The sequence below is a fragment of the Amphibalanus amphitrite genome, unplaced genomic scaffold (genome assembly GCF_019059575.1).
Source record: "Amphibalanus amphitrite isolate SeventyFive unplaced genomic scaffold, NRLGWU_Aamphi_draft 000394F_arrow, whole genome shotgun sequence".
Classification (NCBI taxonomy): Eukaryota; Metazoa; Arthropoda; class Thecostraca; order Balanomorpha; family Balanidae; genus Amphibalanus; species Amphibalanus amphitrite.
This window is the reverse complement of record NW_024881888.1, coordinates 333,718-348,826: the sequence shown is the minus strand read 5'-3', so window position 1 is coordinate 348,826 and position 15,109 is coordinate 333,718. Positions and strand designations below refer to the sequence as shown.

Below are 15,109 nucleotides of genomic sequence, written 5' to 3'. Positions count from 1 at the left end.
ATCAGCCGCATCCTCCGCCCGCCGCCGCTCGGACCGTCTGTTCTGTTACCGTGTCACGAACGCAACGGTGCACGGAATTCGCAGCGCGGATGGTGGCCGACCGGGCCAACGACTTTACCGGGCTGGTGCTGCGGTGTGGACTGCAGTGGGCGGGCACGGATCCTCGGCGACCCGGCTATGCAACAAGTCCCGGTTTGACCAGAGGATGGCTGTCCCACTTGACAATATAGTGTTCACATAGTCTAAGCCTCTCGGTATTTACTGATAGCCACTAGTGTGGGATACTCAAAAGTGGTGCTTAGTAGTCTTGCTGCAATTGATGAAGTTTGTGAACTGCACCAGTTCCCACTGCACTGACTCGACGGCCGATCGAGCCAAATCGACCTTCCGTGCCCGCCGAGGTGGCTATGACGGCGGGTTTTCCGCGCCTCCGGCCGGCCGGCCCGCTCCGGCTGCAGCCGCTGAACGTTCTCAGTGACTCCGCAGGTCGTCGGCACGGCACTCCACCGCTGCTGGTTGTTAACGGAACCGGTCCACCAGAGCGGCGGCTCAGCTGGTTGCATCGTGATTCATTAGAAATTCATGAGCGAGAGAGCGCAGAAGCGCAGACGGCGCCTGTGCAGAGCGGCGTGCAGGAGAGGGGAGAGGTGCGAGGGACTGACACGACCAACGGATCCACCCAGCGAACTGCGGGCTGGAAGCATATCTTTTGGGTATGACATTAGATTAGGTAGGTTCATACTTTAAAAGCCATTCATGAAGAACAGCATGTCCTTTCTCCACGCCCAAAGGTACCTACATAACGTATAGGGGAAGTTGGGGGAACGCCGAAGACTTTTTTTCTGACGCCCGTAGCACGCAAGGTAGACAACATAAGCTATTCTTGTTGGCGTCATTCGAGAGGCCAGTCTTTTGCCTTTCAAACATACCAGGCGCATTTGATGAATTCGCATACCGTTAACCCATTTACGCCCTTCGTTGCGTTTTCGCAACACAAGCAAGCGTCGACGTGATCAAATCTTGAGAAGTGTATAATGGCGTCTCACCGATGAGACAAGTTTCAGCGCGCTTAGCATGGATCCGCGCATAATGCTACGCAGTTACAAGTCTGTTCGGCCGGTAACTTACCGTCCAGAGCTCCCAGAGGGAAGTCGAAGGTACCGTCAGTGATGACGTCACGAAAACCAAAATAAGAAGATTAAGTGATTAATTATATCGTAATGAATAATGTGTGAACATATTCTGCAGAGTCCCTACAATAGCTAGAATATACATTTTATTAACAAATTATGCTGCAAATAGGGTTTGTAACTATTTTCAAATATGACTACAGTCGTGTTGCGGTAACGCAACGTTGGGCACATCGGAAAGACAGGGGTGTTGCGAAAACGCAACGAGGGGCAAATTGGCAGGGCAGCGGAAGTATAGGAACATCAAATATACTTCACTTGAGATACGTTGTGGGTTCTTTCCTTCTCTCCCCAATCTTCCTCCCTCTCTTCCACGCTCCCCCCTCTCTCTCCTTCCCCCCCCCCTCTCTCTCTCTCTCTCTCTCTCTCTCTCTCTCTCTCTCTCTCTCTCTCTTTCTCGTTTTGTAGTCGTGAGGGACGTGTAGGTATGTAAAGTGCAAGGCGCATTTGCACGTGAATGTTGCGACACGTTTCACATTAAAGGGACTATCCCACCTTCTAAAATGTTGTTAAAACCAGTTAAATTGTGCCCGACTTTGTAGATTGGATGACCAGGAACACGGTTCTGGCATTTATTTTTCATTAAACATCTTAGGCTTCCCATATTCCAAACACAAACTTTCAAATATGTGACGTCACAGCCCAAAATTACCTCCTTCCCCAGGTCACATTACTGTCATAAAGCTGATTCTTTTTACTCTGTAGGCACCACAACAAAGTTCAGACCAAGTTTTAAGCGATTTTTCAACGAACAAACCCATTTAAATCAGAATGACTAAACGAGGTGACGTCACACTAACGGTCGCTCCATGTTGAAGATAGGGCCTTGCACAAGGCCCATTTTCAAATGAAGGGAACGAATTTCTTCAACACCAAGAGGCTGCGGGGGTTGCAACCTAGATAGATAGTGGTTTCTGAACCTCGCCGCAAACTTGGCTATCTCAACTCAAACCCCATGTTAAAGGTGGGATAGTCCCTTTAACTCACTTAAACAGCTATCAAACACTCATTTCTTTTTCTCGCAGATTATCGGGCTATTCGATCAATGGGTTTTCGAGCATCTGAAAATCGCATGGTAGGAAAAGGACCTGCATCAAACGGTCGGCGATGCTAACGGTGCTGAGAGATTGCGAGGTACTTTGAAAATTGGATCTACTTAGTACTAAATAATGGGGACGTAGTCTGGTATCAGACGACAGATAGGCACTGTCATTCTCTGGATGCAATCCGCTGGCCCTTACGTTAGAAAAGATAACTCCCAGAAGCGGCAAATGTGGGATATGCCCCCTCGGGGGGGGGGGGGGGGGGCAACAGACCCCTTCGGCAGGAGTGATGAGGGCGTCTGGAAAATAATAGTTTATTTTTAGAATTCATGGTTTGCACGGATTGATAAGGTGGTTGATGTGAAGCATTGCTTATTTGTTTACTGAGGGTAGGCCTTTTGTCTAATCAGACCATTTTAGAGCTAGAAGCATTATTGGAATTAGGGAAAACATTGGTCTGAGCGGGCATGGTGAATCGTCGAGGCTGAGCCCATCCATCCAGGCCACCCATGAACCTGACCCCCCCCCCCTTCCCAAGCACTTTCTGTATCCGGCTACAGACCTGTGCTCCTATGGGAGCTGCTCGAATGCGATATACCTAGTTGCCCGTCCAGCTCGAAACAAAGGTTAAGGCATGGAGAAGGATTCTACTATCCTGAAGATGGAAAGGACGGATTGACGAAACACTTGGAAAGTGTGAACTGCGTCGAATCACCAGTCTGCCCTGGCATTGTCTCGAGAAAGAGGTTACAAGTGTGAAGGTCGCTGAGAGTGGGACAATGAAAATTTTGGATTAGGTGTAAAAGTGATAAAATGGGTCCTGGGAGACACTTTAAGCCGAGTTGTTATGACGCTCTACGCCTTACGCAGGTAATTTGTGAAAGCCGGATAGGTTCATTTTTTGATAAGAGTGTGCACGACTACCCTGCATTTGAATTTGTCTTTACTCCTAGGAGGGTGGTTAACAATGGTATTGCGGATAGGCGCTTAGGCGAGGCACTGGTTGGGTTGACTCCCAATCCTCGGTTAAATTGTTTTCAGTTTGGGGTTCTCATATGAGAGGGTAATGGGCTAATGGCTCTGTCTAACTTCCAAAAAGAAAGCACCGCCCAGGGTACGTGCCGACCACTAGGTACTTTAAATGGGCAATTGTTGTTGATAATGACCGTTTGTTGCCATCTCCTCGTTCGCGAACCCTTAAGTTATGCTCCCTCATTGAGGCTCTTAGGCGGGTAATAAAGCATGAGGGATGTGGGTTCCGCATTCTCAAGCAATATTTTTCAAAAGTTGGTGAAATATATGTTAAAACAAACTAGCATATACGGCGGTTTAGTGTACTTTATGTCCGTCTGATGTGCCCGTCGTTGCGTTTTCGCAACGCTGATGGCGCCCGGTGTGCCCTTCGTTGCGATTTCGCAACGCACGTTTTTTACGTTTTTCTCGAAAAACTTTTGCTGCCGGCAAAAATTATTTTCGATTCCATGCAAGGCCCTGGTAGAAGCGTAACATATCTTGATTTCAACGATTTTCATGATGGTCAATATTCCTGGGCATAAATGGGTTAAGCGCACAAACTAAAAATATCAAAGAAGTGACTTTTTCGGCGTTGCCCCGGACTGCGGGGAAAGCCGAAAATGGGAGAAATGATCTACGGGGAATGCCGACATTGATGTTTTGCCATTTTATCTCAAACTTTATCCAGAATTGATCAAAGCTGACACGCGTTTTAAGAGCTTGAGGACGCGGTGCACACTGGAAGTTATAATTGTGTGATATAATAAGAACATGCCAGGTAAATTATTCCTTATAGGTAACAGGTCGTTGTGTCGGTTGAAAGTGTAATTTGTGTGACTAAAAATACGCGTTGCTATTCTACAGCAGTAAAGTCCACGTAGCGTGCTTTTAACACGTGCGTAATCGCACGTTTTCGGCATTACCCCAGCCTGCCATACTTTCATTTGCAGGCCCATAACTTTTCAACGTGCTGTATAAATTTCAAATAGGCAGCACACTTATGCAAAGACATGCTAAAGATTACTTGACCGAATTGGCCAGACAAACGGTAGCATAATGAGTAAGAAATGCAGCTTCAAAGGCGCATGTAGTACAAGGGAAACGTACCTTGAAAACGCTCTTGGCGCCCTCACAGTCGAAGTATTCCGAATGACGACTCGTAACAAACATGCGATAATTGTAGTCACTTAAGCTTCAGAGCATCACTGACAGGTGGCATCCATGTCTTACGGTTTTGAAATACAGGGTGACCCAGCAAAAGCAGGCCCCAACTTCCGATAGGCGTCATTTTTTAAGTAATGGTTTGAATTGAATGAAACTTCGGACACAACTGGTTTATTGTGTTCTAAGTACCATGTCAAAACACGAAAGCGACCGACCTCTCCTTGTTCAATCTAGAGCATGTGGTCGAGATGTCCTCCATTTAGCTCGTTACATTTCTTGAGGCGCAGCACGAAGTTGTCCATGACGGCCTTGCACACAGACCGAGGAATGGCTCTCATCTCCTCCCTGATGGCTTCCTTGAGGTCGGTGATGGTCCTGGGCTTCTCTGAGTACACCCGGTCCTTGAGATAGCCCCAGAGGAAGAAGTCTGGGGGACTCAGGTCTGGGCTATGGGGCGCCCACTCAAAATCAGTCTTCAGGCTGATCACACGACGTCCGAAGTTCTTTTTCAGCCAATCTCGGGACATCTTCGAGGTGTGACAGCTTGCTCCATCTTGCTGGAACCAGAACCTGTTCATAAGCGATGGATAGAGCGCATATAGCTCGCTCTTGAAGGCTTCGAGGACTTCAACATACCGTTCTTTGGTGACGGTCACTGTCGCTCCAGATTCCTCGAAGAACATTGGCCCGATGATTCCTCTTGCTGAGATTGCAGCCCATACCGTGCACCTAGGGGAATGCAGAGGCGTGGTGGCTACTTCTTGAGGCTTGGAGGTCCCCCAAAAGACATTTGTCTTCGAATTCACCTTTCCTTCAAGGTTAAAGTGAGCTTCATCGGAGGTCCAGATGAACTTCAGGAATTCTGGGCTTTCCTCCATTTTCTCCAACATCTTCACTGCCATAGCCTTTCTCTTCTCTTTGTCTGAGACAGTGAGAGTCTGTTTTGTCTGTATCCTGTATGGATAAGCCTTCATATCGTTAACAAGTACTCTCCTGCACGTTTCACGGGAAATACCGAGAGACTGACTTCGTTTGCGCAAGGAGCGTTTCGGACTCTGCTGTACTGACTCTCTCACACTCTCGATAAGTTCGGCTGTGCGCTTCCTGTTCGTACCTCCTGAGTGGCTTGGACGACGTTCGCTGGCTGCGTTGAGGCTTTCAACGGTTCCAAACTTCTCAAAGTGGTCCACCCAGTTCTGAATCCTGCTCTTGGAGGGTGCTTTCTGACATTCAAACTCATGTAAGAAAGTCTCCTGAGTTTTTTTTTTAAACGAGCTTGTCTTGTAGTAGTGTTTTACACAGTATATTCTGTGATCTACCTTCCAATGAGGTTTCTTTGAGTTGTCAGGTGTTGCTTCTGCCATGTCCTGAAAAATAAACCCATTTGATCAATTATTATAGGAACTATAGCAAAAAGTTAGCACGGGGCCCGCTTTTGCTGGGTCACCCTGTATCTCGAATTTCGGCTTTGCCCCAACTCCGGCATTGCCCCAACTTCCCCTATGTATGTTAGATTACTATTTGTGTCGTGTAGGTATGTACCTCGTTTACTTGACGTTTCAATGATTTTATTCTGAAGCGCCGTAAAGTGTGGGGCATATTTACCCAAGCATCTGATTAAATGCAGGCCTCTTTCTCTCTCCCTTCCCCCCCTCTCTCTCTCTCTCTCTCTCTCTCTCTCTCTCTCTCTCTCTCTCTCTCTCTCTCTCTCTCTCTCTCTCCTTCTCTCTCTCCTCTCTCTCTCTCTCCTCTCTCTCTCTCTCTCTCTCTCTCTCTCTCTCTCTCTCTCTCTCCTCTCTCTCTCTCGCTCTCTCTCTCTCTCTCTCTCTCTCTCTCTCTCTCTCTCTCTCTCTCTCTCTCTCAATATCATAAAAACACATTAAGGGAAGGCTGTTCCTCTTCCGGTCTGCGCGTGGAGATGTATTTGACTGTTGATGCGTTTGGTTAGACAGTAGGGTGAGTACCTAATGCTTACACTTAACAGTATAGGTATGTAACTTCCATTTCAGAAAAAAAAAACTGAAAATGGTCTTCACAATGCCCTTTTCACAATTCTTAGTTGACTGATATGCCTACACTCAGCTCACAAAGAAATAACAAACGGATAACCAAGCAGTCATTAACAAAATTACCATTCTAAAAACAAATGTTCCCTCACAAACCACCCGAGTCCGGAAGTCGGCAGTCGGAACAAGCTAGCGCCGTTATAATCGTGACCTGCCCATAAACTTGCTTCCTGAGTCGCACACTAGTCACTTCACAACAAAACATTCGTTGTGGCTTTCACACGCCGACATCCAGCAGCTGCACGAGTCAGCATTAAAGGGACCCTCCCACCTTCACATTAGTTTTGAGTTGAGATAGCCAAGTTTGCGGCCAGGCTCAGAAACCACCATTTATCCTGGTCGCAACCGCCGCAGCTTTATGGTGTTCAAGAAATTTCTTCCCCTTACTTGCAGGGTGGGACCAGCGTGGTCCCTATCTCTTAACCATTACGGGAATCTGATGACGTCATCAGGCTTTCGAACGTCCGTTAAATGTTTGACTAAAACGTTTTGTAGCACGCGGTGGTATATGCTGCTTTGCGCGCAACAAATGCCGCACTTTCAAATAAAGTCGCTAGGAACAGCGGAGATCCCAAAAAGTAAACAAATGTAAAAGTCTAATATCTTGAAAACCGGTGAATACTTTTCGATAAAATTTGGTAGATATTCGTTTTTGCTCTTTCTAAACCGAGCGACATCACTTCATGCCAATTCATTAACTTTTTTGAAGGTGGGAGGGTCCCTTTAAATATTTACGCTGGAGCGCACAGCGCAGTGAATATTACAGTAGTTTTTGCCGCCACGATTCAGCTGCCCTGCACGTCAGGCCAGCGTCCAACCTGGACGTTGGCCTGCAGAAAGCTCGCTCGAGAAAGAAAGCTCGAGAGCTAGCCACAGAAATACGTATTCCCTGCCTCCGACACACTACCCTTTGGGCCAAAGGTTAAATGTCATAGTAGAGTATGCAGTTTTAAACAGGCTAGGCGGGTGACCTTACCCGTGCCAAACGAGTCCCACCCTGCGATGAAGCTATCGGACATATGCGTGGATCCTAGAAAATGGATCTGGGACCTCATCCTGTGGATCCTGATCTCGAATCTGATGGGGTTATGACTAGATCCCACTCTTTAGTTTATTGAGAGAATCATTGGGATCATATATCATAGTCTATTTTTTAATTAACCCTATTAGTGGCAGGGGGGGGGGTTGTTTTTATCCACCCCTCAGGTTTTTCGGGAATATCTCCGAAACCGCTGAAGCTACGATGCTGAAATTTTCTGACTTTTCCTAAAACTAAATTGGGCACATTCCCTGAAAATTTCAAGTTCATAACTTCACCAGGGGCGGCTCCAGAGCACTAGGAATTGGGGGGTCCTATTCGTGAAGCGAGTCATTTGGGCGAAGATCACGATGCTGCACCAGTTTTACGAACAGTGAATGAAAGGTATCATGTGATAACATATACAGTTATTGTGCATCCTCTTTTGACACGTTTTTGCTATAATAGGCGGATCCAGGCGTCCAAAAAGGGGGGTTATGTTTTACCTCCCAACATAGGTGCCCTGACACCGCCTATGCATGACCAATACAATTGTAGTCGTTCTCTCATAAGAAAATTGTAACATAACAAGACCATTACCACCATTTTTAGAAACAGTACCAACAAAAACCTTATTTACTATACTTTTTGTGTACCCCCAATCTCAATGATCTGTATCCGCCTATGATTTTTGAAAATGCATATTTTTGGGATCCATGTGAATTCCTGGTTCATTCTCTATCGATCGGCAAAAGTTGCGTTAAGATTGGTTCAGAATTCTGGCCGTGATAAACAGTCTAAAATGTATCTGTAATTTGCCCGTTTTTACCCCCCTCTACCCCCCCTATTGACATTTTTTAATTTTTATTTTTCAGAAATGTAGATCACGTTGAGCGAAATCGAATGCCGTTTGAATTTTGAAAATCGGCCCGTTAGATCTCGAGATATCAAGGGGGGGTCGTAAACAGCCCCCCCCCCCCTGCCACTAATAGGGGGTAGCCAGGAGCCTGCCACTAATAGGGTTAAGAAGCAGTGCGACATAGACCTCTGTATCTGACATAGACCTCGGTATACAGAGGTCTATGAGACTATGCGTGACATCACATATCATCACTTCTTTTTGTCAACACAGAAATCCTAGACATCCGCTTGTTGCAACTCACAAAAGTTCTGTTTGACTTTGGTAACTTTGTGTAGGATTGGAAAACATAGCTTCAAAGGTTGTACATGATGGGATCCCACGGATCATAGATCTATGTCCTTGATTTATCGTCATATCATATGAAATCTTAGATCCAGACCCTGTATCCAGTGGGATCACAGATCCTAACATGGAGTTACTGGTAGCTTTGAGATCCACTGAGATCACAGATCCACACTTGGATCCATGCACATGTCAGGAAGCTATACGAATGGAGATATTCAAGTGAGTAAGTGACGTTGCACGTTGTACATACGTCGCACGTTTAAAAACGTTAAAAATAACCTGAAACAATGAAGAGGCTGCGAGACATGAAAACGATCGGCAGAAAACCCAGTGTTGTGCACAATTAACACATTTTGAAACCATTGTCTTGTTCAACGCATCCGTATATTAATATCACCGAACTCGTCTGCAAACGAGTACTGTTGCAGGGGCAGTCCCGGGTAACCTCTGTCCCTGAGGAGCCAGTGCAGCTGGTGGATGTAGCTCCAGAGCTCGGCGCGCACCCGCAGCGGGTACGTCTCGCCGTCGGGCACCACGCCGTGCCGGTGGTTGTGCGCGATCCCCTCCAGCTCGCCGCGCAGACACTCCAGCCGCCGCCGGTCGGGCTCCACCTGCAGGAAGCGCAGCAGCGCGCGCAGCTCCCCCATCGGGTCCTGTCGGAGACGCTCATAGAGAACCACATGCGTCTCGTTGGTTGCCTGCAGCCACTCTGCATTCATATTAAACCACACATGCGGTAAGTGCATAGCATAATTCAACCAATCTTCTCCACGATACAGATACGTCATATCTTTTTCGTTACGAACTGATCGTGTTTCGCCATATTTCCGAAGAGAAATTATCGATTTGAATGGATCGCGTATGAGCAGTACGGCTCGTCGTGGGCGGTCGCTAGGAAAAGGCGACAGCCCGTGCGGAGCATCTTCAGCCTCCGTTACATTCCATGGCTCAGGATAATAGTGTGTCTTGGAAACGATACCGATACCTTGAGACCACGGAATCTTCTCCCCAAGGTATCCGTAAGAAATCAGCTCTCTGTCTGCCCGTGTCGCATCCCAGAGCTGCTCAAGGTCCAAGACAATTTTGCCTGGGGTTTGATTTCGGTACGTCCAAAAGTCAGGCAGTCCAGCTGTAGTGACAAGTCCCGTGGAGGCCTCCAGCAGGTAGCGGAGCCAGGTGTTCCCTGACCTGGGGAACGACGCCAGGTAGACGAGCGGCAGACACTGGTCGCACGTGAAGCGGGTGAGCAGCGGCCGGCACTGGGCGCTGGTGAACCAGGCGTGCGCCGGCCGGCTGGGCACCCACAGCTCGGCGATGGGCCGGCCGCCGACCCGGCCGTCTGTGTCGACGGGGGCGGCCAGCGGCACCGTCCGGGGTCGGGTCACCGCCACCAGACAGCACACGGCCACCGACACCAGCGCAGCACCGAGTCTGTTGGAGACGCGCAGCCTCTTTAGCATGATTCCTAGCTGACTTGCATGTGTGGGTCTTTCACGACAGTGACTATGTCTGAAATGGAAGCAAGGAAAGTTGTGTTATCACACTATACATAAGGTCGCCTGGGTCGCCACTTATGCCGATGCAGGTTAATGACGAACTACAACAATCTACAGGGTGTTTCAAAAGTTCATTTACACTCTTTAACCCGCGAGTTGCTGGGGGGGGGGGGGGGCGTTAAACGCCCCCACCTTTTTCCCGATTGTGCACCGTTTTGATAGAGTTTATGACGAGAGGCGCCCATTGCGAAGTCCTGAAATCCATGCTACTGAAAGCCCGATTTCAGGTGTTTGACCTGACCTTGACCCGACCTGTGACCTCAAAATTCAACTTTAAAGTACTCGTCTGAAGCGTCTCGTCGCGTTCTTTCCTTTGCCGCCTGGTGCGTTTCGCTGCGCCTATTGGTTCTCGAGTTATCGGCTGGGGGCGTTTAACGCCCCCCCCCCCCCAGCAAACGGTGGGTGGCGAAATACCCTGCAGCAACTGCCGGGTTAACGTCCAATAAAATATATATAAGTGTACTGAGGCCGTTTATTTACACCTTACAAGAACCGCCTTTCAATTTAGCATACCTATTGATAGTCAAGGTTGATCGTATATGAATTCAGTCATGGTATATTGGGCCATTCCGACGCGTTTTAGTGAACAAAAAACAGGGGTAGGGGTTGATTTTCCCCCCATTGACTTCAATAGCGGCGGAACACCCTCAATTAAGGGGGGGGGCACTGCCGACTTTTGGTCCCATTCCTTCCATGCAACATTGCAACGCCCAATGGGCTAATGCTAAAATGCAAAAAAAATCAAAGGGGGGCACGGTGCCCCGGTGCCCTCCCCGTTCCGCCGCCTATGATTGACTTACATATAACGGTGAGGTCAAGAAATTGACCTGACCTTAGGTCATCGATACCTATTAAACTTCCGTGATATAAAAATTGTAGCTACCAATGACCTCAGTACAGGACCCTTCTCAAATGCATGAATGCATCTTCTCCGATCAAAATGAAAGTGAAATTCGGAATCAGGACCTCGAAAAAACACATAGTAGCGCATAGGCGCGGGAACCGGGGGGGGGGGGCAGTGGGGACAGCTTGCCCCCTCAACTCTGGGGCCGTGGGGGCGGTGCCCCCACAACTTTGAGACGGAATGTCGTACTTTTTTTTGCAAGTGTTTTCTTTTGTGTTGAAAAAAGCTTAGGGGTGAAAAATAAGTGGCCTAAAACCGGTGAGAAAACTAGATTTGGGGTGCCCGGTTGATCTCTATTATGGGGTGCCCCCCAGTCTGAAAGTCGTTCCCGCGCCCCTGTAGTAGCGCCTCACTTTAAGAAATTATAACAGGCCCCGATATTTACAACTTTTCGGTCGTTGACCTGACCTGGAAGGTCAACCATTGCCCTAGGATCTTAAAATTGGGTATTATCGGATTCTTCTTGTCACGGGAAAAAATTTCCGCGAATCTCAGCTCCATCGGGAGCAGAGAGGCTGGGGAAATCCAACGGACCAATGAACCCCATATGTACATACATGTTTGCGACTGCAGAAAACGCCAATATGGGCAAGGGTTAATAAACCTGAAAAAAATCATGAATAGAACGATATGAAGTGTACCCAAGCTCGCCGCTGATCTCAACATTAGAACTCGGAAAGCAACGCTTTTGTCTCTTATACCTCAATGACCGTTTTGTTTTATGGAATATCTCTCGGTGTGTCGCCTCGAGCCACTTTACGAGCTTGCGGTCACCTCTCTCGTCTCCCCTGCATAATGCGCAGTCGACTGGCGGGGTGACCGCGGCACGCCGGCATTTTATCGGTGTGCGGGCCGAGCCCGGGCCGCCGCACTGCTCATGCGGCCGGTGCATGCGGTTTCGTAGGGACGACAGACGACTCACTGCGCCACATCTACGCTCGACACGGATGTGGCAAGCGTGTGATACTTCGGGCAGCTCGACTGTTTTTTGTATGGTCACGGTGTGTGCGCGCGGCCATAACTATGTAATAGCTCGATCAGTGACGAACGACTGGGAGTGCGATCGGCCCCTCCCCCACCCCCACCCCTCTGCACGTCAGCGGCTGGGAAAACGCCAATACTGCTTAACCCTAGAACGCCTAGGGGGGGGGGTTGTATCAACCCCCCCCCTGAGGTTTTTTCGAAGTGCACGCTAAACGGCTTGTCGTAGCGGGCTGAAGTTTTCAATACCCTCTGGGGCAACCTTTGCGCATCTTTTGCCGAAAAAATTGATCGGGTCATGTCAGGTCACGGAGTTATGACGTCATAAGAGGTACAGCCTCCGGCCGACAGTTACCAAACGTGTGCGCCGAATCCCTAGGTTTTCTGCCGGTGATACCCACATTGTTTGATGGATCATGATGAAACTTCCCATGCATGTTGGGGCAAGCATTGGCTATCGTGTGGTGCAAGAAAATTGACCGGGTCAGGTCAGGTCACGGAGTTATGACGTCATAAGAGGAACAGCGTCCGGTACTATTTTTGAAAAGCGCCCCGAACCACTATTTTGCTAATTCTTGTCACCTCAATGGGAATATGCAGCAATATTAGCTTCTATAAGGAGCAAATGGACCTTCCAAATCTAAAAATACAATCAGATTTCAAAAATTTAAATTTTGATTTTTCGAATTTCTGCCGCCGACTGTGACCTTGCCGACTTCCGGCGCTCCCAACGCGCCATTTTTAGAGCTAGGGAAACGAAATACATACCAAACGATAGAGAATTGATCAAGGAACACGATAGTGAAGGTTTCAAGTCGATATCTCCCACCGTGTTGCCGCAATCGCCGCGGAAAGTTGAAAAAAGTCCATTTTTCCGAAAATTTGACCTTTGACCGGTCAAAAGTAGGTCAAATGTTGACCTAGGACCAAAAAATATACCACCAATCGCGAGATCTCGTTGAGAGCAATCCGTTGGTTTTTTCCGCTAAGCTCTACGACCTTCCGTTTCGAAACGCCAGGGGGGGTCGTAACAACCCCCCCCCCCTCTGGTCGTTCGTGTTATGAGAAATGGCCTGGTCGTGCGAGAGTTAAGTGTTTAGCCCCAGGAGGATTTGTCGTTCAAATCGGATAGATGAGCGTGACGGCATTGGCAAGTCAAATGTAGGTATGATGTTATATCGTATATGCTAAATGTCATTTCATCAAGATGTGGCCCATTTGGCGTTCAGCTTAAAAATAGCTATTAGCTTCACGTTGAGGTCATCCATAGCCAGACCCCGATTCCGCCATTCTGCACATTAACCAATAACCGGCTCGATCAGATATTCTTACAAATAATTAACATCATCGTCAGAAACTCATGCGCTCCGAGCTCCGGCCATGACCACAAATTAACTACCAATGGATACGAGCGCAGAGCACCTACCATACACACGGGACCACTCATTAGCGCCATGGATATGATCCCATGCACTCGCAACAAATATGGCCTGGAGGTTTTACCATGTATGTATACCATATGCATAACCAGACGCCAATACCGCCATCCTGCACACTCACAATGTACAGCCCACCGCTAAAGTAATGTGTGGTTTTACCAATCTCAACGGATGGCTTTGACCGACGATTTTTAATTGCTGACTGATTGAAAAGAAGACGTCAATAGATAAAGTTGTAGCTGCAAGGGTGAAGATACATGTAAGCTACATTTAAAGTCTCGTTGCAGTCTGGCTAATCGTTCTTAGTAGGCTTCAGAAGCAGAACATACCCATGACTGAAACCACACATTACTTCTGCTGTGGACTGTACTTACATGAACTGGTTCGTGCAAATATTATAAGAAATAAATTAAATTCACTCACCGGTCACTCCTGGGTATTTTGACGCCGGTCAGGTGAGCGCTGTGCTCCTTTTCACCGCTGCACGGGCCGCGGAGGCCAGCGGACGGTCGGTGCCGGCACGCAGCGGTCACTGCCCGGCCCGGCCGTGTGCTTCCCGGCGCACTCTACGCATCGACTACCGTTAGGCCGCCTCGCCGGTCGCCTCGGGCCAGCTCTGCGCCGACCGGCCGCTCGCGCCCAGAAAAACAGCGATGGGAGGACCTGCGTGCACGCGACACCGCCGCCGCCGACCGACTGAGGCCGTTCCTCTCCGGGTTCGGCGTCGGCTGCCGCGCGGCGGCGCTAGCCTCAGCCTCACAACCCAACTGGCTCGCTCACCTCAGTGGGTACTGAATGGCTAACGGTAAACTTGCAGTCTCTTTGTATTTCTCGCCGGGGGGCGGGTGCGTCGCACCGTCACGGCCGAACGACGAACATGGCTGGCCAAAAGCCATTGGGTGGCCCTGATCGCAATAGGATATCGTCTTGACCGACACTAGCACCAGCAATCAACATGCATTGCTGAACGTATGGTATGTAGTGTATGTACATACATACTGTAGTGAGGCGCAGCGGTATCGTGAATAAGTTCATGCTTTGAGACTGACCGTATTTGCATTCGATGACTATTAGCGAAAGGTGGATGATACTATATTATTGTTCATTGTAGTCGAATAAATAGCCTGAAAAATAAAAATACATCGTGCTATAAAGATATATTTTCTCTTTAAAAAAGCGTAAATTGCATTAACCCGCGCCGGGCCGGGGCTCTGAGATTCCGCGCCGGGCCGGGGGTGTCTGAACACCCCCTTCTAACTCGGCTCCTGGGCCACGTAGCGACACGCGGTAAGCGGCAATCGAAAGAACGTCCAAAATAAGGACGAAAACACTCGGTCATTTTTTGGGTCAGGTCAAAGGTCAGGTCAGCAGAGGTCACCAAAGTTAAATGTTGACTATTTCAACATTTTGGAAACTGCCGACGGCTATCTCGGGAACCGGTAGAGCTACAGCACCGCGGAAAAAACGCATTCGATAGCGCTTTTACAGACCCTTCTGAACATTGTTCTCAGATTTGACCTCAGGTCA

General features: G+C 48.5%; 1 protein-coding gene across 1 annotated transcript; it reads right to left on the bottom strand.

Annotated features, from left to right (window-relative positions):
• Positions 1 to 8,508: 8,508 nt before the first annotated feature.
• On the bottom strand, positions 8,509 to 14,349 carry LOC122390389 (WSC domain-containing protein 1-like). Its single transcript, XM_043383287.1, has 2 exons — positions 14,006 to 14,349; positions 8,509 to 10,211 (listed from the first exon to the last, which is right to left on the bottom strand). The coding sequence occupies exon 2, from the start codon at positions 10,160 to 10,162 to the stop codon at positions 9,074 to 9,076; it is 1,089 nt and encodes a 362-aa protein (XP_043239222.1). The 5' UTR covers positions 10,163 to 10,211; positions 14,006 to 14,349; the 3' UTR covers positions 8,509 to 9,073.
• Between the last annotated feature and the right edge of the window lie 760 nt (positions 14,350 to 15,109).

What these genes read in the sequence shown, in the direction of transcription:
- LOC122390389 (XM_043383287.1), bottom strand. Translation starts at nt 10,162, where the DNA reads ATGCTAAAGAGGCTGCGCGTCTCCAACAGACTCGGTGCTGCGCTGGTG.